Below are 25,514 nucleotides of genomic sequence, written 5' to 3'. Positions count from 1 at the left end.
CTCTCTAGTATTTTTAGACACTTCTGCGATGAACCAAAGTGTTTATCCAACTTAAATTTCTCTCTTCCTATTAACTCATCCTCCAAATAATGTTTACAGAAAGCTCAAACAGCTGCCGCATTCCACGCAGGAAACATCCGAAGTGACCAGCCAGCCATCGAGAGCTTGATAGACCCAAAAGAGTGAGTTCCTTGTGAGTCAGACTCACAGCAGATGGCGAGGGAGCCAAGCGCCGCATCTCGAACGGGAGAGGAGCCGCTGAGCCCCCTAGGTGGGACTTGGCTCATTCAGGAGCGTTGGGTTTTTGGCTGAGCCTCGACAGCAGATGGGGAGTGACAGTGGGAAGATGAGCCGCTTGTTAACATCGACTTACAGAATGGAATTTCCCCTCGAAGCAAATTAACCCCTTTATTTAAGCAGCTCTAGGCTTTTTGCTTTAGGTCCGTGCGGTATCAGCCGCCGGAAGGAACCTTTAAAAATCCCGACAACTCCGCTGTTTGTATAACATGGCTGCTTACTCTCTGAACTCCATTAAAAGCCTCTCGTAACATCTGGGCTTCTAGAGCGTGTAAAAATGTTTTCCTTCTGGCAGCAGTTTTTATGGAGATGTAATAATATCCATTTTGCCAAAAAAAAAAATATACAAAGTTATATTTTCAGATTCTGCTTCTTACCCGTGAGCTCGGCCTGTCCAGGTGTGGAGGAGACTCGGTGGGGACCCCGTGGAAATAAATGACCCGCTGCCAACTCCCCGGCTGCCCCAGATTTGCCCAATTTGCTGCTAGTTCACCAACTCACTGTGACATGTATACCTGTGGTTGCGGAGTTCAGATGTATCTTCTCCCTCTCCTGTGACTGGATCCGTTCTCCAGGCAGCGCGTCTCCATTACATGTAAACAGTCTGACTGCCATCGAAAGGGAAAATTAAACGGCCTTGTTCTTTTTCTCCCCCTCTTCTAGGTTATCTTTTGCCTTCAGGGTTCCAACTAAATTACATGCTTCCCTAAGCCTGTTAGAGACTTGGCTTATTAGAAGAAACCTGTAGCTGGCCCAGATTTTTAAACTCTACCCTGAGGGAGGGATATGAACAGATGGATAAGAGAATTCAGTGGGATTAGTAAAGCCCTTTGAAGACTGTTCTTCCCACTACATTTTTCTCCCAGTTTTGTTTTCGTGCCATCTCAGCACATCTTGTATCAGTTGAGGTCCCTGGGGCTGATGTTTATAGTTCAACAGCTTGTCTAGCCAGGATTCTCCTCTCAAGAACTGGAGGTGATGATATTTTCCCTAGCGCAGAACATGGATGGTCGGCCACGGTCTCGGTGTGGACGTTACATGGTGCAAAGTCGGATTAAAATAAAGCAAATATTGCGTTCTGCAGTACCAGCTCCCAATTTTTGATCTTAGCGATGAAAAAGCTCACCTGGTTCAGGTACCTCTCTGCTGTTCAGACACTACACTAAGAGCGTGGGATCATTACACGCTTGTGTTGACCCCACTTTGAATTTCATTGCAATCAGCAATCGGCTTTCCCCTCATGCTTGCCACTTTGTACTTCCCCCTAATAGTTAGGTAAATATCGGTTTGGGTTTTTGGTCTAAAAAGAAAAAATAACTACAAACTGTCCAGTTTCTCTTTCCTTGTTATTGCAGCAGTTTAAATCAGCACCAGTCTTGCAGGTAGTTGTGGTTTTTGTGTTCTCTGCACCTTCCCTCTCTGCTGGAAGGTAAATAAACCCTAAAATGTCTTGTGCCAGGAGATCCCACAAATGGAGAACGTGCCCCACGTGTGGTCGGAAGGAGCGTTTGCGATAAAGATTAAAAGAAACAGCTTTTTTTACAGGGTTAGTTCCCAGCTGTTAACCCACCAGCACCATCCTTGTGTGCATCACATCAACAACAACCTCGTTTTCCCGTCCCCACGCTGTGCGTCTTGTCCTGCTACACGTGCCCTGCCGTGATCTCCCACAGCCCCGAGTGACAGTGTTGTAGTGCCTGTCTACACCGAGGATCTACAGCAGCGTTTATCTTCTGGTTTTTATTACGCTACATTTCTGTTATCAACATGTGAGCCGTTATCTAGTTCGGGGAATTTCTCAGTCTGTTTGCACATTGAAAGAATAGTTACTCTGGGATTTTGAGACCCGCTTCTTTCATCCCTTCTTATGGTAAGGAAATCTACCCTCGCATTTTCACCTCTATCTTTTCTTTCTAGATGGAGAAAGATGAGACCGTGAGCGACTCCTCTCCACACATAGCCAATATCGGACGCTTGGTAGAGGTAAGTGCACTGTCCTGTATGAAGGTGCTCTTGATTTCCTTCATCTCCACAGCCACTTTGGCAAGAGAGGAAGGAATTCTCAACTAAAATAAACTATAATGCATTTTTGAAAGGAGCTGGGAAATAAAAGGAAAGCAGACACTTAATTTTTTTATCCCCTTTAAAAGTTTTGGGCTGGAGTAAAAGTGACCTGCTGAAAAAATGCTGCTTATTTACAAGATCTTTCTCAACACTGTTTGTCATGCAGTTTTAAATTATGAGTCACCAGCTCAAAAATTCAAATTAACCAATAATTGTAAAGCTATTTACCTGCTGGCTGACTTGCTGCTTATAGTCCGTTCAGTACCAGGAAATTACAGAGTAAGACTGGGGTGAGATGCGTTTTCTTTTCTTGCAGCTGAATGCAGAAAAGGAATAGCTGGACTGAAACTGCCCTCTTGTGGTCCAGAAAGACAGCTCATAGCCTGGAGTAATTAACTGGGGGGACAGGAACAGAGCTAACAAAGCCTTTATTTCTTTGATAAGAGCAGAGAGACAAGGTCGTGCTGCCTCCTGTGAGAACTGAGGTAGCGGGAATACAGCGGGTTGAACCGTGCGGTGACAAGTGTTGTCCAGCAAGACGAACATGTCAGATGCACAGAACAGTGATTCCCGAAAACGTGTCTAACGATCTGCTTTCTTCCTTTTTATCCAGGACATGGAAAACAAAATCAGAAGTACACTGAATGAGATTTATTTTGGAAAAACAAAGGACATCGTTAATGGGCTGAGGTAAGGGGCTCTCCGGCTGATTCTTGGCTCCCCCGCGGTGCCCGTGGTTCTGTCCCCAGCCGAGCACTTGATCTGCTTTCGTTTGCTGGAACTCCACTTTCCTACACAAACTCTTTTCATGTCCCTAATTGTTCAGCTCACCGTGCTTTGGAAACATTATTTGTTGTGTGGAGTCCAGAGAACATTTCTACCTTGTAACTATGGAAATCTGAAGCAATGTTTTAATCCCTTGTTCCCTCAGCAGGAAGAAAATAGCCCAATTAGCAACACTTGTATTTAAGAATTATTTTTAATTAGGAGTTTTATTCTTTACAGTGCTGAAAGTTGTACTTAAATTCTCACTTCTCTTTCTACTGTTCTGAAAAACAGTCAGTTGGTGCTAGAATTAAGTCATGACATTAATGGTTTGCGGTATTTAGACTTTGTTTGAAATTCTGTCATTCTCTCAACACCGCTGGTCAAAACACAGTGTACTAGACCAGATGAAGTGAATGAACCCCCTGTGCCTTTCTGTGGGGAAACTGTACTGTACTTTTCAACCCCTGCTCATTTCTGCTCAGGAATTTTACATAGAAATCCCAATGTCAACGAAGATAGACTAATGGTGCTAATTAAATGTTTGTGCTGCCTTCTGAACAGCGTGGGCAGAGGGAGCCGACAGTATCTGAAAAGCAGCTGTTCTGGGGTTTTTTTCCAAACCCCAGCTTTCATAACAAGCCTCTATTTTCATTTGCGGTGCACAGGGGTTTAGCCAGGAAGCATTTATTACTGTTAAAAGGAATTGCGTAGCACAGTCTTTTTTCAGCGTGAACGTTGCCGTAAGCTTTTGTAATTGAATCGATTTGCTGTGTCTCCCGGTTGCTCCGTTTGAGTCGCGGTACTTTGTGCATCGCTGAGATGATCCGCGCAGGACTGGTAACGCACAGAACATCTGCCTCTGGCTTCTCCAGCCTTTCCCCTGTTTCTTCTAACTGATTTCTTTACGTTTATTCCTCCTGAGCGTGTTCCTGGTGGTGTCCAGAATACCAGCTCTGTGTTACCGACCTCCTCTGACTGTTCTTTTCCCTGTTTACTCCCCTCGTTTCCAAACTGCTCTCTGTAGATCTATTGACGCTATTCCCGACAACCAAAAGTATAAGCAGTTGCAGAGGGAACTTTCTCAAGTGTTGACCCAGCGCCAGATCTACATCCAGCCTGATAACTAAACCGATCCAGGTACCCCCTGCCTGTGCGGTGTGACAACCTGCACTAAACCAGGACTCACCCAGCTGAGACCTCTGCATGAGAACCCAGACCAGAACTAACCCCTAACTCCCGCAGACTGATCAACGACGTTCGATCCCTGTTTCACCCAAGGGTTATTTCTTAATACGGCCAACTAAATGCTGTGATTTCCCATTTGAAATAATCACGCTCGGAAATGTGGCAGGATTTACCACTTTGCACTCTGGCTTGGGAGCAAGGAAGGAGCTGCGTGGTCACGGACCCAGAGCGGTGGCAGCTTGGACTTGATTCCATCCACAAGCCCCGGGACTCTGTCCCTTGTGCACCATGAGTTTTTTACAGCTGTGGTACACCGCTCGCTGACGAAACTCCCTGTAATCTTAGCGTCCTCCTTGCAGAAATTAATGAAATCTTGAAAATCTCGCAGTTTTGAAAAAAAAATAATTATTGGAACTTCCTGTGACTTCTGAGTAAATGTGAGCTCACCCCCCACGCACATCCCCTGTTTGCCTGGTGTACCTTGAACTTGGAGCTTGAAATCGGTCCTGCTCAAGCCCTCCCGAAACGTTTCTCCGCCCGCTTGTGCTCTGCACAGCTCGCAGGGGTTTGTCCGGCCGCTCTCCATGTCCAGGACGCACGGCAGCGACTAACCTCAGCCAGCTTAACCTTCCACCCCGGCTCCTAATGAGTTACACATGTTGTCTTAAAAACCATTAAGCTGACGAAGGGGAAAATGCACTATTTGTTGATAATGGCCAAGAACCACTTCTTTAGCCTGTGACAAATGCACATATAAAATGTATATATTTTTATGAAAGCAGCGGAAGTCTCCAGAGACAAGAGAATGGAAATACTGCTAGGAAAATAACTGACACAAAGAGCAGCCTGGTTTACAGGAGACAGCATCCAGGCAAAATAAGGTCGTTTTGAGCACTGAAAAGGGTGTGAAATATCATTTATATGGGGAGAAATTCTACCAAACTGGATCCTAACCACTCCTCGTGTGGTAGCAACTCCTGAAAAGTCTAGTATTATTATTCTATCGAATTCTATCATATTTATGAGAGCTTTTTTAAAAACGGCAATATCTTCTTGTGCCATTGAAGACGGAGGTTCCTCCGCAGCTGCCCTGCAGGGCAGCCATCAAGGTGACTCCTCAAACTTGTAGCTTTTCTTCTGCAACCACACTTTTAGCAAAAGGAAAGCCAGGCAATAATCGTGCTGGCAGTATCTCTGTTCTTTGGCTGCTTTGATTCCCTGGTGACTCTAGGTAAGCTCCAAACTGCAAACTAAATTTGAGAACAGAAGCTCTGGCCGCTTTTCCCACCGGTGAACGCACCGCAGGGAAGTTTTGCCGCGGCTGCTCGACCCTGGGTGAACAGTCTGCAATACAACAAGGGTTCAGGAGCTCCCCCCAGCCCGGCGCTTTTCACCTTCCTGGGTAGAGGTGGATTTTCTCTGCCTGCCCGTCACGGTGACTGGGAGAGCGCTAACACCCTTCGCTGGTGCTGCGCTGCCTACAAACATCGGGCATCTCTCCCTGCAGCGGCTGGAGGCGGAGCGGAACTGGTGGGGCAGCGTGTCTGTTGGTGCCGTCCTTGCTGGAGTGAATTTTGCTTGGATTGACTCACTCGAGTGTTCACTTTGCCTTCTGCTTTCTGTATTAAAACAGGCGAGCTGAGCTGCGGGTTCCTGGGTTGAGGTGCTTCCCTCTCCTCTTGCCTCGCGGGCCCGAGACCCGTTCGAAGCTCCGTCCCTCCCATGTCCCCTCTGACTTGCGTTTCCTTCTTCCCCGCAGGTCTGTGCAGACTTTTGCAGACAAATCAAAACAAGAAGCTCTTAAAAACGACCTGGTGGAGGCTTTGAAGAGAAAGCAGCAAAGTTAAAAATACTCTTCATGCTAACAAGACATGCCATGCACTCGTTAGATTCCTTTCTTAGAAAACTCATCCCCCCCCCTTTGCCCTTTTCTGTTTCGTCACGTCACAATTTGCATTCAATACTCTCCATGCAACGCCATCTTCTCCCCATGAATAAAGCTGTACAAACTTTTTCAGTCTCTGAGACCTACTTTGCACCACATTTTACTATTTGAGACCTTAGGCTCTGTTTCTGTAGAAGTCCATGTATTATTTTTCTCAGCCCCTCTCTTCCCACCCTCCCCCATTTATACGCATAACCACGGATCATTGTTTGTCTTTTCCTCCCCACCCCACTCCTGCCTTTTGTTATTAATACATTGGTGTAAAAAATGTAAAACAAGAATTTATTAAATACTGTGGTGTGTGAAAGAGGAAGAACTGGAAAAAAAAACCTTAACAAAAATCTATTCCACGTATGTTTGGGGGCTGGGGACAGGGGGCGGCTGGTGGGAGGGAGGGACGAGAGGCTGTTCCTCGGTGTTGTACTATACTGACTAAACCAGATTTGCAAGGAAACGTCCATTGGGAGACCTGCTGAAAGTTCTGCTCTTCTATAGCCTGGTTCCAAGGCGCTTTTCTGTCAATTTTTATGGAATGCAAAAAGGGGTTTTTGTTTTGATTTTTGGTTTTTTTTGTAAAGCTTAAATTGAATCTACATCTGATACTTGAGCCTCCATACTAAAATAAAAAAAAAAGGAAAAAAAAAAAAAAGACTAAAACAAAAAAAAATAATAAAAAAAAACCTCCCAGGAAGCAGCGTGTGTGGTTGGTGTCTTCATTTCTTTTTGTTTCATGCGGTGTTACGTGGGGATTGTGCTCTAAGTGCTTTTGTCTGTAGCAACTGGGACAATTGGTGTGGGTGGGGAGACATGGGCCAACCCCAACCTGGAATCCAAACACCGCTGGATTATGTGGCCACAGAAAATGAGAAAGGTTTTATTTATATATATTTGTTTTTCTCTCGCACCCAGTTCCGCTGAAAGTTGTTTTCCCGCGGGTTTGCTGTCCCGATGCTCTTGGCAGGTGGAGCGGGATGGAGCTGCGTTCCTCCTCTGCCCGCGGGGCTCCCGAGACGTTGGCGTCCTGCTGGGATCAATGCTTTGGGAAACACGGAGAACACTGACCGAGAGGAGGAGGATGATTCCGGCTTTCCCAGGTGCGTTACAAATACCCGCGGTTGAACCCACGTGTCCGAACGCTCCGAGCAGAGGCCGTTGGGTTTGCGTGGCGATTGAGGTGGATGGTTCCAACCATGGGTGCTCCCCCAAAAGCTCCTTCTACACATTGTGATTTGTCCCCTTTAAACCCTCGGCGGTCAAAAGGATGTTGCACAGCACCAAGGTGCTTTGGTTATAACAAACTTTGTCCTTTGGTTATAACACACTTTGTCCTTTGGTTATGACAAACTTTGTGCTTTAGTTATAAAAAACTCTTCATCCTGGTGAAACTGAGAAAGCAAATACTGGCTGGGCCCATCCTGTTGGAACGAGCCTTTGGGTGAACCTGTGCAAACAGAGCCTGTTTGGCGTTAATATTGAATACGTGCTCGTAGTTGACTTGGGCTACACAGGGACACCCCAGTTGCTCGTGTGCAATTCCACAGTCGTCCAGGTGTGAGCTGCAGGGTCAATGCAGCAGGTGTTATTCCTCTTTCTCTTCCCGAAGTGGTGTAACCTGATGGTTTTGATACTAACCTGATGGTTTGGGTACTATATATGTATTTCTTTACCTCCTTATGTTAGAGCTTTTTTGTCTAGCTTCAAGGAAAGCCCTTGGTTAGCTGGTACGTGGGAATTGCTTCATGTTGTGAATGGCAGATGAGGCTCTTCATTTCCGCAAGGCAGGCAGGCCAGATCCCGGCCTATCCCCCTGCGTGGCTCAGCTTAGTAAATCCAGCTCTGTAAACCAGCTGTGCCTTCCCCAGCGCTTCAGGGCTGAGCTGAGCTTAAAATACACTCCTTTAATAAAACCAAGCCCTGGAGTCTTTATCTGTAATAAACAGGTATTGAGGTCTAAGGGAGCTGTGCTTTTTGTCTTGTTAGGAATGTGCTTGTGGTTTTTAGTACTATATAGGAATTGTTTTTAGTACCATATAGGAATTGTTTTACTCTGATGCCTGGGGAAAGACAGCAGAGGAAATCCAGGATGGGTTTGGGGCTTGCAGCCCCATTGCCTCCGAGCCTGGAGGGGAAGGATTGTGAATTAATGGAGTGAAAAACCCACCTGCTTTATTCAATGGGCTCAAAGAGCCTGGAAAGTGTTCTTTCTATTTCTGGAAACAAATGGATCAGCTCCCCATGCAGGCACAGCCCATGTTTTAATTAACCCGCTGCTGCAGTTTGATGGGTGTCGGGTATTCCAAGCCCCATTTCGCCTCCGATCAGGCTGAGCTGTGTCACCGCGGGGCTGTGGTTTGACTTCCTCGGGAAGGACAAACGTCACAAGACTGGCTGAAGAATCCTAAATTAATGATGATACAGCTAAAGCCAAAGGCCGACAGCGGGGAAGCAGCTGGAGAGGGGGAAGCAGGGAGCAAAAAGAGCTAATAGCAACTGCAGGAAAAGGAAGGTTATTGTTTTTAGGACAACTTGTTTTAGATTTTCCTTCTGGTTGATTTTCCTTGTCCAGGGAGACTGGGCAGCGCGGTAGAAGGGTGGGAGCCACCGTGCTGGTGTGTGGGGCTCCGAGCGGGGATAAATTCATCAGTGTTGGGGATAAATTCATCAAGTTGGGGATAAATTCATCAAGAAGGGAGGGCAGGACCAGAAAACATCTTCTGCCTGGCTGACTGCCTCCGCAGCTCAACAGAAAGAGATGGAGCAACTTCCCCAAGGTATCCCTGCAATTAAAACGTGGGCAAGGCACAAAACGAGAACTCGGAGAAATAGAGATGATAAGATGCGTTAAGAAAGAGGCAGGAGCTGCCAGAACCGGCAAATAAAACCAAGGGAGGCACGTGGGGCAAGGACTTGTTTTATAGACGTGTGAGCTGTGCTAATTAAAATGGGTACGTGTGGACCCAAACGCTTTGGTTACGCTGCTCATTCCTTCTGAGCCGGTTGCAGTCAGCAAAGAAAGCTCGGTGGTGGAGAGGAGAGGCCCACAGAGGTACGTGGTGCTCGTGTTGGTGGCAGGTGGGTCACCTTTGTCCCCTCAGGCTCTTCCCAATTTGCTGGTACCAGGAAAGCTCCAGGTCACCCTTGAGAGACAGAAGCAACCAGGCTCAGCAGTGGGGTGCAAGAGCAGCACAGAGCGACCTTTTGAGGTATCGATTAATTCCCTGTTTATCCCATTAGCATCATTGGTACCAAAGAGGCACGAGGTCTCTCAGCAGCATCCTCTGGCACCTGGCTGGGCTCAGCAACACAATGTGTCACTCGCGGGCTCAAGTCCTCCCAAGAGCCAGCAGGATGGAAGCGCTGGTTTGTCCAGCTTTAGGACCAGTTTTCTCCTCTGAATCGTCCTGTTCTCACTCCGGGGAAGGTCCCTTGATCAGCTCTCCAGGTTGTCACCCTGCTCACCGAGCAGAGCATCCCTCTCTTCGCGGGTACCGGGTCTTCCTCCCCGATAAGCAAGGAACTGGAAGGAGATCTGAGAACGTGTTAAGGCTCTTCACGCAAGAAAAAGTGGATTTATGCGACACGTTGGGTCTCACCATCCAAAAAAAGGCAGGAGAGGGAGAAACAGGACAAGAAGCTTAACGCAAACAAGGGTTTGAAACATTCGGCTGTTGCAACAGCGTAAATTACTCAGACTGGTGAGCAGCTCAGAAACAACTGCTGAGTAGCATCAACCCATCTGCTCCTGCCTGCCCCAAGATGGGATCGCTCCCTGCAAAGCTTTGCTGGCGGGATGGGAAAGGATACGACCACGTCGAGGGAGAGGACGCCCAGGCTGCCAACCAGCCAGGGCAGGTGGTGCAGGACGTAGTCGCCTTCGCCTTGGCCCGGCTCGGGGTTCTTGAGGAGGACGCTGAGCCCGTAGAGCGAGTTCCCCAGCATCACCAGGGCAAAGAGGGAGTAGGAGACGCCGGCGGTGGATTTCCTCTTGTACTAGAAAAAGAGGGGCCAGAGAAAAGGAGCTTGGGTGCAGTTCTCTGAAATCTCACTAGCATTAATCACCCGCCCCGCAAAAAAAGAGAAGAAAAAAGGTGGTGACTCAGTGCCAAGGGTCTTTTAGTTCCCCTTTTGCTAGTAAATGAAGTCAAAATGAAAGTCTCACCATCAAAATATTTGTATGTTAAAGGGAAGGGAGAAAAATGAATCAGGTTTTGGAGCAGAAATATAGAAAAACAGTCCCCTTACAAAATGAGTGGAGACCTGGGACCTCTGTGCAGAGGAGAAAGATGATCCCAGCACCCTCTTTGATCTGAAATCTCAGGACCCCAGAGGGTCCCCAGCACTCGGCTGCCGCCCCCCTGCTCACACACTTACATTAGTGTAGATCTGGGGGACTCGGGAGCACAGGTACAGCACGGAGGAGATGGAGCCGATGGTGAAGCCAATGATCTCGCTTCTGGTGAAAGGCTGCAAGGCAAGGGGGGGCACCACGGCCCCCATGTTTTCAGAGATGCATTTACCACCCATGTGGTGGGTCCAAACCCAGATTTTGCTTTCTCCACCCACCCCTTGCCCTGCTGAGCACTGAGCGGGATCACCCTGGCTCAAGTTGCGCCAGGGGAGGCTGAGGTTGGATCTGGGGAACAATTTCTTCCCCAAAGGGCTGTGGGGCATTGGAACAGGCTGCCCAGGGCAGTGCTGGAGTCACCATCCCTGGAGGGTTGGACAGACGGACATGAGGTTCTCAGGACATGGGGCAGGGACAGGGCTGGGGAACGGTTGGACTTGATGATCTTAAGGGGCTTTTCCAACCAAAATGATTCTGTGATCTTTTCTCCCCCCCAGCACCCAGCTTTAGGAACCAGCTCACCTTCGAGCCAGGCTCATCCCCACGAGCAGACAGCAGAGATCTCCCTTTAAACATCAGCGGGTCCTGCGGCACAGCAGGATCTCTGCCCAGGAAGGAGACGGTCGACACCATCCCCAGCGTAAGGCAGACGAAGACCGCGTTGATCGGGGCCGTGACTGTGGGGAATCACACGAGGCTGGTGAGGGAGGCTCCTCCATCAGCCCCCTTGGGTTCCAGCACCATCCCTGGGTAAAGAGACCTTCCAGCTCTCTTATCTCTGCAGCGGCACAGCCAGCACCACCAAACTCGGGCAATAGCTGCTGCGGGTGTGTTATCTCACAGCGATATGGGCAATTTGTAAGTTATCAGGGAGGAAGCTGCTCCTATCTCTGCAGACTGAGAGTGCTCAAGTTTCTTTGGCTTTGGGGCTCTTAAAAAATCATCCCCCTCGTCTGGAAGCTTTTAATCATTTTGACTTGCAACAGTGCACGTTCAAATCCCTGCTCCGACAGCAAGACTTGTATTATGTCCTGTAAACAAGCTCTCCAGCATTAACAGAAGTATATAGTTGATGGGTGATCTATCAGTTGGTTTAATAAATTCAAATGGCTTTGATAAGTTAAGTGGTTTTCATGGGATGCCTGTTTGTAGTTCACAGAAAGCTGCTATGCTAAAAAGTGGGTTTTCTCTCGCTTTTTAAGCCTTGCAAGAACAGCAGAGCCCTGATCCGTTCCCTTTATACTCCATTTCAACAGGGAGGAACTTCTCCATCACATCAGGGCTGCAAGAGGAGTACTGACCCGAAAACAGCTGGAAGACTTCATCCCTTCCCTTAAACACTGGCCTGGGTCAAGAGATCTGGCTGTGGTTTCCAGCTCCAACACATAACTGCAGGTAAGTAATTTCTTTCTGCACTTAACGCAACTGTGGGGGTTTATTTTCACCCCAGACTCTGTGCAGGGCAGTTTGCAGAAGCCCCAGGCACAGCTGGTCACTATTTCCTGGCTGTGGCTGTTGTGGGTACTCAGGTTATCCAAGAAACAAAACCAGCAGCAAACAACATGAGGCCTCTAATGCATCGATGCCTCTGCAAAGCAGCTCTGCCCCATCCATCTCCCCGGGGATCGCTTTCCCTCCCAGCTCCGCAGCCCAGGACAAACCAGCCCGAAAAACACACCAAGGGGAGCGCCCGGACCCCCAACTCACACCCTCCGCCTCGGTTCTTCACTTTGTAGTAGCAGTAGAGAGACAGCATCACCAGGTCTGCCAGCACGTAGTAAACAGCCGTGTAAACCTGTGGGGAGAAGGACGGGGTGGTCCGACCTGCAGAAAGGCTTCTGGTATCGGGGATAAGCTGGAATCGCATCCCGGGGTACAGCATTGCATCCCGGGGCTGTTTGGGTTCCTGGTGCTGAATTAAGCAGCTCCCATCCTATCCCATCCACCCCATCCCTATCCCATCCACCCCATCCCTATCCCATCCCATCGCTCCTCCCCAGAGCTCGGGATGTTTGAGAGCTGATTCAGTACCTGCAGTGGCAGCTGATCGGCCAGGAAGGAACCGATGAGATTCAGGAGGTCTCCACCCAGCCACCCCAGCAAGAAATATATGGAGAGAGCCCGGTCCATGATGCCGGTTTTGCAGGCTTGGTAAAACTGCCTGCAGAGAAAAAGTCGCAAAGACACAAACCGTTACCCCCAGCTGGTCCAGCGCTACCTGGGAACCATCCCCATGTCCCCCTCTTGTTCTCACCTGAGTTATTTTTTACAATTGTCATCAGCCCAAAGCACCCGGGGGGAGGAAAAGCAAAGATTTCCCCTGCAAATTGGCCCCCATGAGATGTCCTGTCACCCATCAGGTGCTTGAGCCCTTGTGATCTGTCCCTCGTGCACGGACAGAAGCACCGGCTGCAGAAACCGCCTCTCCGGTTACGAAATAACCTGACGATGCACCGAGATGGAACACAACCCCTCCCGGCCCCCTCCGCCACGGTTATCCCGGCGTTCCAACAAGCCCAGGGCTCCTGGAAATGTTTTTGCTGCACGTACAACTTGCAACGACTGCATTGCAGTTGGCTTACGTGTGGTATTACAGCTGCCAATTAGAATAATAACAATATAATAACAAACAAGGCTTTGGGGCTGTACCGCCTGCTCCATCTCCTGTTAAACCCAAATTTTCCAAGCCTGGTAGATGAGATAATTCACACAGATTGTGCTTGAAATTTGATATTTTCAGAGCAAGGAGTTGTCGCAAGGGAAGGGTTTTGGGAGCGATACTTACGGAAAAGACGCGGCGGCGAAGCAGAGGATGGAAACCAAGCCCAGGATGACGCTGGCGACGTCCCGGCCGTCCTGGGCGCACTCGTTGAACACGTCCATGATCCAGCGGGACCCATTGGGACACCCGGAGACGTTCCCGGGGGGGACACCCCCCCAGCGCCGAGCGCCCATGAAATGGGGCCGTGAATCCGCGTCCGGCAGCCAAACCGTTGGGATAACGCTGGGGAAAAATGCAGTAACACGGGAAAAAATGTAGATGTATTAGGAACAGGCTCATGGCTTCTCTGGAGCGCGTTGCAAAAATCTTATTATTGGCTAATTCACCTTTATTAGCCTTAATTTCGCGGCCGGTGGGATGGCCTGGGAAGGCCACAAGTCCGTCGAGATTTAGTCTGTAATTAAAAATAAAACCTGAGCGATGTGTTGTCGCAAACAGGGACTTACCTGTTTTATTTTTATCTGCTTTATTTTTCTTTGGAAACTCTGCTTTTTCGGAAACTTTGTTGTTGTTGTTCGGCGTTGTTTTTGTGTTTTTTTCCCCAAACCCACTGCTTCTTCAGAACCGCGTTTCCTTTCCAAACCCGCCGCTTTTTCAGAAACTCGCTGTTTTCCTCCCAAACCCGCCGCTTTTTCGGGAAGTCGCTGCGCTTGTTTTTTCCCGCAAATCTGCTGCTTTCGGCTGAAAACTACCGATATTTATGTGTATTTTACGCGCCTTTTCACAAGCTCGCTGGTTGGTTTGTTTGTTTGTTATTTCCGACCCCGATTTTTAGGAAACTTACTGAGACCGCTGTGCCAGCCCCACCGGTGTCGGGGCGGCCGGTACCGGCGGGGGCTCGGGGCGGGGCCGCGCTCGGCGCATGCGCGGCGGGAGCGGTGGGTGGAGTGGGGCGGGGCGGGGCGGGCGCGCTCCCGGCGGGGCGCGAAGGGCGCGCTCATGTGTAGTGTCCGCGGTGGCGATGGCGGGGACGGGAGCGCGGCCCGGGGTGGTGCTGGGCGCGATGGAGATGGGCCGGCGGGCCGGGCCCGAGGCCAGCGCAGAGATGCTCCGCGCCTTCCTGCGCCGCGGGTACCGGCTCATCGACACCGCGCATATATACGGACGAGGAGAGTCCGAGAGGATCCTGGGCGCGCTGCTGGCGGGCGGCGCCGAGCCCGGTACGGTCGGTCGCTGTGGGGATGGGGCGGTTTGTGAGGAGAAGGGACCGTTCCCTGAGGAGAGGGGACATCCCTGAGGACAAGGGGCTTCCCTGGTGAGGGGCTGGAGCACAAGTGTGATGGGAGCAGCTGAGGGACCTGGGGGGTTCAGCTGGAGAACAGGAGCTGAGGGGAGACCTTCTGATCTCTGAACTGCCTGAAAGGAGCTTGGAGCCAGGGGGGTCGGGCTCTGCTCCCCAGGAACAAGCGCCAGGAGCAGAGGAAACGGCCTCAAGTTGTGCCAGGGGAGGTTGAGGTTGGATTTGGGAACAATTTCTTCCCCAAAGGGCTGTGGGGCATTGGAACAGGCTGCCCAGGGCAGTGCTGGAGTCACCATCCCTGGAGGGCTGGACAGACGGACATGAGGTTCTCAGGACATGGGGCAGGGACAGGGGTGGGGAACGGTTGGACTGGATGATCTTGCGGGTCTTTTCTGACCCAAATGATTCTGTGATTCCCTGGCAGGCTGACACCATCCCTGAGAAAGGCCTCTCCTGCCAGGCTGACATGACTCGCAAGAGAAGGGCCTTTTCCTGTAACACCTCAAGCAATATTTGCATTATGCCTCTTATCACCATTCCCTTTCTGAAGGTGGAAACACCCCTGCTCATTCTTTCTTCCTCTCTGCCAGTGGAAATCGCCACCAAGGCCAACCCCTTGGATGGGAAGACACTGAAGCCCGAGAGCGTGCGATCGCAGCTGGAAACGTCCCTGGAGAGGCTGAAGAGGACGAGCGTGGAACTCTTCTATCTCCACCTTCCTGACCACGGGACCCCAGTGGAGGAGACACTGCGTGCCTGCAATGAGCTGCACAAAGAAGTAAAGCGGGCAGTCCAAGTCTGGACCACCTCTTGCATCTCTCCCTCCCTCCCTCTCACCACTTTTTCAAACCAGGGCTGCTCCTGGTACCTTTCTGCAGCGTCAGGTTTGCGCAGCACTAGGAAGAAGGGACACAGGTGACGAGGGCGAAGACGAACAGCTACCGCTGTTGTGTGTTCACGTGCTGCACTTTGTTCTCAAAAGCTCTGAGAACATCTGACCTTTGCTTTCAGGTGTGTTAACTGACTGGGTTAAAATTCATGCTGGTAATGGGTGAAGAATTCCTGAATGGCATTAATCTAATCGTGCCATTTAATTTGAACATAAAACAGGGAAAGTATTTTTGTCAGGTCTTATAATTCATAGTCATCTAAAAGCAGCAGACAGGGATGAGCAGAGAACTCGACTAAAGCCGGGCAACTGTCCTTTCAGACCATCTAGATAAAAACTCACTTTTAAAACTGGAACAGAATACACTTTTATTCCTCTGCAGGGAAAGTTTAAAGAGCTCGGTCTGTCCAACTACGCGGCGTGGGAGGTGGCAGAAATCTGCACCATCTGCAAATACAACAACTGGGTGATGCCAACTGTGTACCAGGTGAGGGAGGGGCACTTGCTGTGGTCTGGCAGCTCTTTTGTGGAGGTTAAGATGAACCAAACCAGAGGAATATGGGGCTTCAGATCAGAGCAGCATGTGGATGGTTGTCTGTGTCCTCACAGCAATGATCAGTCACCATGGGGAAGGGTGTGGGAGCCCCAGATCTTGGACAACCCCCTGATATGTCAGATGTAACACAGACAAAGAAGCTGCTGCAGTTGTCTGGGAAGGTCTTTCACGTGATTAGAAAGCTGAGGTTGCTTCCTGCAAAAAGATGAGCATGTGTTTTTTTGCTTGAGTCAGTGACTCCCTTGATGTGGAACTCAAGAGTTCTTGTGTTATTTGCAATCCTTTAGTGAAAGTCTGTTCCCAACCAGATAATAACCTTGTGTGACCTGGCACTGCTCTTCTGGATAAGTTTTGACAGGTTAGGGTGGGGAAGAGGCTGTTCGAGGTGTTCCTGAGCCAGCGTTTGAAGTTCTTTGTCCCCCTTCTCTGTGCAGGGAATGTACAATGCAACCACTCGCCAGGTGGAAGTCGAGCTGTTCCCTTGCCTGCGATACTTCGGGATGCGGTTCTATGCCTACAATCCGCTGGCAGGTAACGGGGAGGGACAGGGCGAGACTTGGAGACAAAACCACGTGAAATGGGGACTGCAGAGAATCCAGCTCATCCCTAAAGGGGCTGCTGACCCTTTGCAGGGGGGTTGCTGACCGGCAAGTACAAGTACGAGGACAAAGACACACGCCAGCCCACTGGACGGTTTTTTGGGAATGACTGGGCTCAAGCCTACAGGGACAGGTATGTTTTGAGCTGATTGATGAGCAGGGAGATGCGGCAGGAGTGGCTACATAAAAACCACACTAATAATCAGCTGAGAGGAAGCAGAATTGCCCAGAGCTTGTGCAGTTATGATGTCGGTGCATGTGGTTGGCACCGTGGCTTGTGACCGAGCTTTGCCTGGCTGTTTTTAGGCTCAGCTTCTTCTTTGCTCACAGAAGACCTTGGAGGCTACAAAGGATTTTATGAGGCTTCCTGAAAGCCTTTCGTACTTGCTTGGAATACAGATGTACAATTTGTTAGAGGTCCCAAGGGCAATAAGAGTGATTTATTTTCTTGCAGGTACTGGAAAAAGCACAATTTTGAAGGAATTGCCCTAGTAGAAAGAGCTCTGAAAGATGCTTACGGCTCCAACGCGCCGAGCCTGACATCTGCAGCCTTGCGCTGGATGTACCACCACTCCAAACTGCAGGTGAGACCTTGACGCGGCTGCACACGAACAGGGACATGTCTGCATACAAACAGCAATTATATTTTAATCCAGATATTCCCTGGGTTTGTGGCCTTCTAAAGTGAGTGTTGCTGACCAGATTCTGCCTTTCCTGTAGTCGTGGAATTGGAAAAAGTGGAAGGTTTTAAGTGGCAGTTACTGGGCCCACCTAGGCGGCTTCCCTGTGAGGGGGTGATTTTGCTTTTCATCAGATTAGGAAATTCATGTTTATATTCCCCATCTCCCCAAAATGTTCCTGTAGCCCCTCGTAAGGTGGGATTTGGCATCTTTTGAGGCACTGGTGTGACTTGGAGATGTTCTGGCCTTGTGAATAGGACTTCACCGTGTCAGTTGTCTGAATTTTACTGGAAAGAAACATTTAAAGTTTGGCCTGCAGTGGCTTGGGAGCTGAACCAGGTTTCTTTTGGGCTCAGCGACTCCTCTCGCTGCTTTCCAGGGTTCTCTTGGAGACATGGTGATCGTAGGGATGTCCAACCTGGAGCAGCTGGAGCAGAACCTGGACTACAGCGAGGAGGGTCCCCTGCTCCCGGCGGTCGTGGAGGCGTTCGATAGCGCCTGGAACATGACTGCGCACAACTGCCCCAAATATTTCTGCTAGAGACCAGGGCAGGGACACGACAGCGGGTGTGGAGAGGGTGGAAAATCGAGTGCGAGTCTCTGTAAGCACAGCAGAGGTACTTACCCCCTGCCCTTCGCTCGACGTGATTTTTGCCTGCATTAATGAAGTTTTTAGGATGCACTAATGGCTGTCAGCACATGTTAGGCTGTGCCTTATTCTTCCTCCCCTCGTGGACCTTTGGCTGTATGCAGCACACACTGTGATTTAAAAATGCAGCTGATCAGGGAAAACTGACACAGAATTGGCAGAGCGGCCCCAGTTCTGATTTAATGAGATATTAGATAATTAATTTAATAAATAAAACGTTTTTTCTAATGCACACCCCATCTCTTAATTGTCTCTACAGCCTGGCTGGCATTTTCTTATGAGCGCTCACTGACTTTGAGTTAAATAGTTTTTTCTGAAGCTTTTATGGGACAATAAGAACAAACCCTCAGCATCCCCAGCGCCAGGCGTGCCGCATGCAAGTTTTGTGCCAACCCCGCCGGTGTCGGGGCAGCCGGTACCGGCGGGGACTCGGGGCGGGGCCGCGCTCGGCGCATGCGCGGCGGGAGCGGTGGGCGGGGCGGGCGCGCTCATGCGCAGTGTCGGCGGTGGCGATGGCGGCGACGAGAGCGGGAGTGCGGCCCGGGGTGGTGCTGGGCGCGATGGAGATGGGCCGGCGGGCCGGGCCCGAGGCCAGCGCAGAGATGCTCCGCGCCTTCCTGCGCCGCGGGTACCGGCTCATCGACACCGCCTATTTATACGCAGGTGGAGAGTCCGAGAGGATCCTGGGCGCGCTGCTGGCGGGCGGCGCCGAGCCCGGTACGGTCGGTCGCTGTGGGGATGGGGCGGTTTGTGAGGAGAAGGGACCGTTCCCTGAGGAGAAGGGACATCCCTGAGAAGAAGGGACATCCCTGGTGAGGGGCTGGAGCACAAGTGTGATGGGAGCGGCTGAGGGACCTGGGGGGTTCAGCTGGAGAACAGGAGCTGAGGGGAGACCTTCTGATCTCTGAACTGCCTGAAAGGAGCTTGGAGCCAGGGGGGTCGGGCTCTGCTCCCCAGGAACAAGCGCCAGGAGCAGAGGAAACGGCCTCAAGTTGCGCCAGGGGAGGTTGAGGTTGGATGTGGGAACAATTTCTTCCCCAAAGGGCTGTGGGGCATTGGAACAGGCTGCCCAGGGCAGTGCTGGAGTCACCATCCCTGGAGGGCTGGACAGACGGACATGAGGTTCTCAGGACATGGGGCAGGGACAGGGGTGGGGAACGGTTGGACTGGATGATCTTGCGGGTCTTTTCCGACCCAAATGATTCTGTGATTCCCTGGCAGGATGACACCATCCGTGAGAAGGGCCTCTCCTGCCAGGCTGACATGACTCGCAAGAGAAGGGCCTTTTCCTGTAACACCTCAAGCAATATTTGCATTATGCCTCTTATCACCATTCCCTTTCTGAAGGTGGAAACACCCCTGCTCATTCTTTCTTCCTCTCTGCCAGTGGAAATCGCCACCAAGGCCAACCCCTTGGATGGGAAGACACTGAAGCCCGAGAGCGTGCGATCGCAGCTGGAAACGTCCCTGGAGAGGCTGAAGAGGACGAGCGTGGAACTCTTCTATCTCCACCTTCCTGACCACGGGACCCCAGTGGAGGAGACACTGCGTGCCTGCAATGAGCTGCACAAAGAAGTAAAGCGGGCAGTCCAAGTCTGGACCACCTCTTGCGTCTCCCCCTCCCTCCCTCCCTCTCACCACTTTTTCAAACCAGGGCTGCTCCTGGTGCCTTTCTGCCGCGTCAGGTTTGCGCAGCACTAGGAGGAAGGGACACAGGTGACGAGGGCGAAGACGAACAGCTACCGCTGTTGTGTGTTCACGTGCTGCACTTTGTTCTCAAAAGCTCTGAGAACATCTGACCTTTGCTTTCAGATGTGTTAACTGACTAGGTTAAAATTCATGCTGGTAATGGGTGAAGAATTCCTGAATGGCATTAATCTAATCGTGCCATTTAATTTGAACATAAAACAGGGAAAGTATTTTTGTCAGGTCTTATAATTCATAGTCATCTAAAAGCAGCAGACAGGGATGAGTAGAGAACTCAACTAAAGTTGGGCAACTGTCCTTTCAGACCATCTAGATAAAAACTCACTTTAAAAACTGGAACAGAATACACTTTTATTCCTCTGCAGGGAAAGTTTAAAGAGCTCGGTCTGTCCAACTACGCGGCGTGGGAGGTGGCAGAAATCTGCACCATCTGCAAATACAACAACTGGGTGATGCCAACTGTGTACCAGGTGAGGGAGGGGCACTTGCTGTGGTCTGGCAGCTCTTTTGTGGAGGTTAAGATGAACCAAACCAGAGGAATATGGGGCTTCAGATCAGAGCAGCATGCGGATGGTTGTCTGTGTCCTCACAGCAATGATCAGTCACCGTGGGGAAGGGTGTTGGAGCCCCAGATCTTGGACAAGCCCCTGATACGTCAGACGTAACACAGACAAAGAAGCTGCTGCAGTTGTCTGGGAAGTTCTTTCACGTGATTAGAAAGCTGAGGTTGCTTCCCGCAAAATAATGAGCATGTGTTTTTTCGCTTGAGTCAGTGGCTCCCTTGATGTGGAACTCAAGAGTTTTCGTGTTATTTGCAATCCTTTAGTGAAAGTCTGTTCCTAAGCAGATAATAACCTTGTGTGACCTGGCACTGCTCTTCTGGATAAGTTTTGACAGGTTAGGGTGGGGAAGAGGCTGTTCCAGGTGCCTCTGAGGCAGCGTTTGAAGTTCTTTGTCCCCCTTCTCTGTGCAGGGAATGTACAATGCAACCACTCGCCAGGTGGAAGTCGAGCTGTTCCCTTGCCTGCGATACTTCGGGATGCGGTTCTATGCCTACAATCCGCTGGCAGGTAACGGGGAGGGACAGGGCGAGACTTGGAGACAAAACCACGTGAAATGGGGACTGCAGAGAATCCAGCTCATCCCTAAAGGGGCTGCTGACCCTTTGCAGGGGGGTTGCTGACTGGGAAGTACAAGTACGAGGACAAAGACACACGCCAGCCCACTGGACGGTTTTTTGGGAATGACTGGGCTCAAGCCTACAGGGACAGGTATGTTTTGAGCTGATTGATGAGCAGGGAGATGCAGCAGGAGTTGCTAAATAAAGAACCACGCTAATAATCAGCTGAGAGGAAGCAGAATTGCCCAGAGCTTGTGCAGTTATGATGTCTGTGCATGTGGTTGGCACCGTGGCTTGTGACCGAGCTTTGCCTGGCTGTTTTTAGGCTCAGCTTCTTCTTTGCTCACAGAAGACCTTGGAGGCTACAAAGAATTTTATGAGGCTTCCTGAAAGCCTTTCGTACTTGCTTGGAATACAGATGTACGATTTGTTAGAGGTCCCAAGGGCAATAAGAGTGATTTATTTTCTTGCAGGTACTGGAAAAAGCACAATTTTGAAGGAGTTGCCCTAGTAGAAAGAGCTCTGAAAGATGCTTACGGCTCCAACGCGCCAAGCCTGACATCTGCAGCCTTGCGCTGGATGTACCACCACTCCAAACTGCAGGTGAGAACTTGACGCGGCTGCACACGAACAGGGACATGTCTGCATACAAACAACGGTTATATTTTAATCCAGATATTCCATGGGTTTGTGGCCTTCTAAAGTGAGCGTTGCTGACCAGACTCTGCCTTTCCTGTAGTCGTGGAATTGGAAAAAGTGAAAGATTTTAAGTGGCAGTTACTGGGCCCACCTAGCCGGCTTCCCTGTGAGGGGGTGATTTTGCTTTTCATCAGATTAGGAAATTCATGTTTATATTCCCCATCTCCCCAAAATGTTCCTGTAGCCCCTCGTAAGGTGGGATTTGGCATCTTTTGAGGCACTGGTGTGACTTGGAGATGTTCTGGCCTTGTGAATAGGACTTCACCGTGTCAGTTGTCTGAATTTTACTGGAAAGAAACATTTAAAGTTTGGCCTGCAGCAGCTTGGGAGCTGAACCAGGTTTATTTTGGGCTCAGCGACTCCTCTCGCTGCTTTCCAGGGTTCTCTTGGAGACATGGTGATCGTAGGGATGTCCAACCTGGAGCAGCTGGAGCAGAACCTGGACTACAGCGAGGAGGGTCCCCTGCTCCCGGCGGTCGTGGAGGCGTTCGATAGCGCCTGGAACATGACCGCGCACGACTGCCCCAACTATTTCCGCTAGCGACAAAGGCAGGGACACGACAGCGGGTGTGGAGAGGGTGGAAAATTGAGTGCGAGTCTCTGTAAGCACAGCAGAGGTACTTACCCCCTGCCCTTCGCTCGACGTGAGTTTTGCCTGTATTAATGAAGTTTTTAGGATGCACTAATGGCTGTCAGCACATGTCAGGCTGTGCCTTATTCTTCCTCCCCTCGTGGACCTTTGGCTGTATGCAGCACACACTGTGATTTAAAAATGCAGTTGATCGGGGAAAACTGACACAGAATTGGCAGAGGGGCCCCAGTTCTTATTTAATGAGATATTAGCTAATTAATTTAATAAATAAAACGTTTTTTCTAATGCATACCCCATCTCTCAATTTTCTCTCCAGCCTAGCTGGCATTTTCTTATGAGCGCTCACTGACTTTGAGTTATATAGTTTTTTCTGAAGCTTTTATGGGACAATAAGAACAAACCCTCAGCATCTTCCCCAGCGCCAGGCATGCCGCATGCAAGTTTTGTTACATTTACACGCTTTCTGCCCAATTTTCGTGTTTGAGGTGACATCTCCTCAGATCCTGGGGTACTCAAACAATAATAGGCAGTACTGACAACCACCTGAAGTTTTATATATAGATTTATATTAAAAAAGTAGTATAATTAGGTCATGTTTTATGAAGAACACCTTTGAGCTGATCGTCCTTGTCCTGTGGGTGCAAACAGGGAAGGGAAACACCCTCTCTTTTAGAGAGAAAAAGAGCAGAACTGTCTAGTGTCCAAGCACAAGGACTGCTGCTAGTCCTCGTTGCTGTCTTCAGCATCTTCATCCTCCTCTTCCTCCTCCTCCTCCTCTGCTGTGTCTCCCACGAGCTTCTGGAAGTCTCCGGTCTCAGAATTCCACAGAAATTTGATGGTGACTTTAAACTCTGCCATCTCATAGCCAAAGAGTTTCTAGGAAAGGACACAAATCTGTCATTCCCACTCTCTTCTCTCTGTGGCCAGACTACCAAGAACACTTAAATAATAAACATTAAATAGAAATATTGCTTCCAAATGGAAACTGCAGCACAGCAGGAGCCAAAGTAACTCCTGCAGAGTTTTCTCGCCCACATTAGGAATACAAAAGGGTGTTTGCTTCAAGTGCTGGTCACCTTTGACCAACAACTGGCACCCTCCAGCAAAATGAAGCTGAACAGTTCATTATTCTGTATGGGGGGAAATAGGGGCTCATGGAGACTCCGCATTACGTTGTCACTCACCAGGACGCGGGCTTGTTCGGGGGTGAGAACGTCCCCTTCTTTGCAGACTTCATAATCTGACAGTAACGTCACCACTCCTGCGGGGACAAAAGCTCTTGGAGCAGGTTCCCAAAGGCTGGATTCACCCGCCAGGATACGGGGTGCAGAGCTAAGGCACTGTCAATTATTTAACGTTCTCCTCAAAAGACAAAAACTGCAGCTCACCCTCCGCGGCCGCCCCGCGTACCTTTCTTTAAGGCTGTCGGCAATCCCAGCTGCCGTAACTGCGGCTCCATGGAGTGCGGGAACTGCTCCAAGGGCCCCGTGTCCAGGCTCACCGTGTACGTCGCCTTGTTCCCCGCTCGGGCAAAATCCACCTCTTTGAATTTAGAGAACCACCTGGGAGGGGGAACGAGAGGTTTAGGTGCGGGAAGAACATCCCGTGGGGCGAGACGGTGATCACAGCTGTGATTTCTGCCCCAGTGCTGCAGGGGTGGCAGGGAGAGCGGAAAAGTCTCATGAGGTCATTGCTGTTTTAGAAGCAGCATCAGCAAGGGGAGTATTTGAGTGGAAAAAAGGCAGCTCAGCCTTTCAAAGCCACACGGGTACTTACTCGTCCACCTCATCTTTGGTGCGGTTTGTGAAGAGGAGACCGACCTCACCCCTCAGGTGTTTGCTGACCTGAAAGACAGGAGCAGGCTGTGGGGCTTGGGCAGCGCCCAGGGACTCATCTCAGGCTTAATCCTGTACAACTACAAAATCTCTAAACCAGAGCTTTAGTGTTAGGATTTGTCCTGACACCTCTGTCCTGACACCTGTGTCCTGCTTGGACACAGCGTCCTGACTTGTGTCAGTGACCGTCCCCTGTACTGGGCACTGGGGAGGCCAAACCTCGAATCCTGGGGGCAGTTTTGGGCCCCTCACTCCAATAAAGCCCTTGAGGTGCTGGAGCGAGTGGAGAGAAGGTAACGGAGCTGGTGAGGGGCTGGAGCACAAGTGTGATGGGAGCGGCTGAGGGACCTGGGGGGTTCAGCTGGAGAACAGGAGCTGAGGGGAGACCTTCTGATCTCTGAACTGCCTGAAAGGAGCTTGGAGCCAGGGGGGTCGGGCTCTGCTCCCCAGGAACAAGCGCCAGGAGCAGAGGAAACGGCCTCAAGTTGCGCCAGGGGAGGTTGAGGTTGGATTTGGGAACAATTTCTTCCCCAAAGGGCTGTGGGGCATTGGAACAGGCTGCCCAGGGCAGTGCTGGAGTCACCATCCCTGGAGGGCTGGACAGACGGACATGAGGTTCTCAGGACATGGGGCAGGGACAGGGCTGGGGGAACGGTTGGACTTGATGATTTTGAGGGGCTTTTCCAACCAAAATGATTCAGTGACAGGGTGGACTCAATTAAAACACAGTACAAAGGTGACACAAGCTCTGTCACCTCTCGCCATCACCCCAAAACACAACCAGGGGATGCACAGAAACCCTCCAGCCCCCACCTTGTGCAGGTTCTCCTTGTACTCGCTGCTCGGCTCCCGTCCCAGCGCCACCATCATCACTTTGTTCTTCCCGAAGAAGATCCTGGAGCAGCGTGAGGAGGAAGAAGAGGATGATGATGAGGAGGAAGAAGAGGATGATGAGGAGGAGGAAGAAGAGGATGATGAGGAGGAGGAAGAGGAGGATGATGAGGAGGAGGAAGAAGAGGATGATGAGGAGGAGGAAGAAGAGGATGATGAGGAGGCGGCGCTGTCCGCCCGTCCCGCTCCCCCCGCCGCCACCCCCCACCTCACCTGCTGTGCTTCCAAGCGTTCCGCACGTCCTTCAGCTTGTTGTTTCTCATGTTGGCCACGGAGAACACGAAGATGTACTTGTAGGTGTCCACGCATCGCCGCAGCTGCGAGGAACCGGTTACCGGGAGCGGGGACCCGGGGGCACCGCGCGGGGCCGGGCCGGGCCGCACTTACCTCCGCGATCAGCGCCTGCTTGGCCTCCAACCCCTTCCTGGGCGTCCGCGTCAGGGAGACTGCGGGGAGCGGAGAGGCGGCGTTAGTGCGGGGAGGGGCCGGGGAACGGGGGACGCGGGATCCGAACGCTCACCCTTGCGGTCCCGCTTGGACTTCGGCATGCTGCCGCCGCCGTGCTTCGAGGCCCCCTCGGCGCCGCGCGGGCTGCTGGGAACGCCGCCGGGCTGTCCTGTGCGGTGCCTGCGTCCGCACAACCGTCCTCACGTGTGTTTTTCGCGCAGGCG

The 25,514-nt window shown here is 50.8% G+C and overlaps 5 protein-coding genes across 8 annotated transcripts in view; 3 read left to right on the top strand and 2 right to left on the bottom strand.

The window, feature by feature from the left end:
* Positions 1–6,950, top strand: part of CAPZB (capping actin protein of muscle Z-line subunit beta) — a gene marked incomplete at its 5' end in the record, with an annotated part of 53,983 nt that extends 47,033 nt beyond the window's left edge. For 2 of the 3 annotated variants that reach the window (XM_082069617.1, XM_082069616.1), the window contains 4 exons: positions 2,215–2,280; positions 2,975–3,051; positions 4,154–4,266; positions 6,074–6,950. In XM_082069617.1, the coding sequence (XP_081925743.1) occupies positions 2,215–2,280; positions 2,975–3,051; positions 4,154–4,256 (246 nt within the window). In that variant the 3' untranslated portion in view covers positions 4,257–4,266; positions 6,074–6,950. The remainder of the gene's footprint in view (positions 1–2,214; positions 2,281–2,974; positions 3,052–4,153; positions 4,267–6,073) is intronic. The other variant, XM_082069618.1, reaches the window with a different exon arrangement.
* A 2,206-nt stretch (positions 6,951–9,156) lies between these two features.
* Positions 9,157–14,227, bottom strand: SLC66A1 (solute carrier family 66 member 1). 2 transcript variants are annotated; one of them, XM_082069615.1, is made up of 9 exons: positions 14,171–14,214; positions 13,713–13,780; positions 13,390–13,608; positions 12,636–12,765; positions 12,312–12,399; positions 11,127–11,281; positions 10,631–10,723; positions 10,064–10,249; positions 9,157–9,788 (listed from the first exon to the last, which is right to left on the bottom strand). In XM_082069615.1, the coding sequence occupies exons 3-9, from the start codon at positions 13,557–13,559 to the stop codon at positions 9,690–9,692; spliced, it is 921 nt and encodes a 306-aa protein (XP_081925741.1). In that variant the 5' UTR covers positions 13,560–13,608; positions 13,713–13,780; positions 14,171–14,214; the 3' UTR covers positions 9,157–9,689. The 2 variants fall into 2 exon arrangements, with proteins under 2 accessions (XP_081925741.1, XP_081925740.1); XM_082069614.1 differs by lacking the exon at positions 13,713–13,780 and having other exon boundaries at positions 13,833–14,227.
* A 120-nt stretch (positions 14,228–14,347) lies between these two features.
* Positions 14,348–18,231, top strand: LOC309448286 (aflatoxin B1 aldehyde reductase member 2-like; the record flags this gene model as incomplete). Its single annotated transcript, XM_082069695.1, has 7 exons — positions 14,348–14,546; positions 15,217–15,404; positions 15,898–16,002; positions 16,506–16,602; positions 16,704–16,803; positions 17,125–17,254; positions 17,730–18,231. The coding sequence occupies 7 exons, from the start codon at positions 14,348–14,350 to the stop codon at positions 17,889–17,891; spliced, it is 981 nt and encodes a 326-aa protein (XP_081925821.1). The 3' UTR covers positions 17,892–18,231.
* Positions 18,232–18,506: 275 nt separating this feature from the next.
* On the top strand, positions 18,507–22,406 carry AKR7A3 (aldo-keto reductase family 7 member A3). Its single transcript, XM_082069610.1, has 7 exons — positions 18,507–18,716; positions 19,387–19,574; positions 20,072–20,176; positions 20,680–20,776; positions 20,878–20,977; positions 21,300–21,429; positions 21,905–22,406. Exons 1-7 carry the CDS (start codon positions 18,512–18,514, stop codon positions 22,064–22,066), a joined length of 987 nt encoding a protein of 328 aa, XP_081925736.1. The 5' UTR covers positions 18,507–18,511; the 3' UTR covers positions 22,067–22,406.
* A 255-nt stretch (positions 22,407–22,661) lies between these two features.
* Positions 22,662–25,446, bottom strand: MRTO4 (MRT4 homolog, ribosome maturation factor). The gene is made up of 8 exons (XM_082069611.1): positions 25,364–25,446; positions 25,231–25,289; positions 25,057–25,160; positions 24,766–24,847; positions 23,894–23,961; positions 23,528–23,679; positions 23,302–23,378; positions 22,662–22,993 (listed from the first exon to the last, which is right to left on the bottom strand). The coding sequence occupies exons 1-8, from the start codon at positions 25,389–25,391 to the stop codon at positions 22,838–22,840; spliced, it is 726 nt and encodes a 241-aa protein (XP_081925737.1). The 5' UTR covers positions 25,392–25,446; the 3' UTR covers positions 22,662–22,837.
* Between the last annotated feature and the right edge of the window lie 68 nt (positions 25,447–25,514).

Source organism: Streptopelia decaocto (assembly GCF_964273445.1).
Source record: "Streptopelia decaocto genome assembly, chromosome: 20".
NCBI classification, from domain to species: Eukaryota; Metazoa; Chordata; class Aves; order Columbiformes; family Columbidae; genus Streptopelia; species Streptopelia decaocto.
The sequence above is the reverse complement of the archived record's forward strand: the minus strand, read 5'-3'. Positions and strand labels throughout refer to the sequence as shown.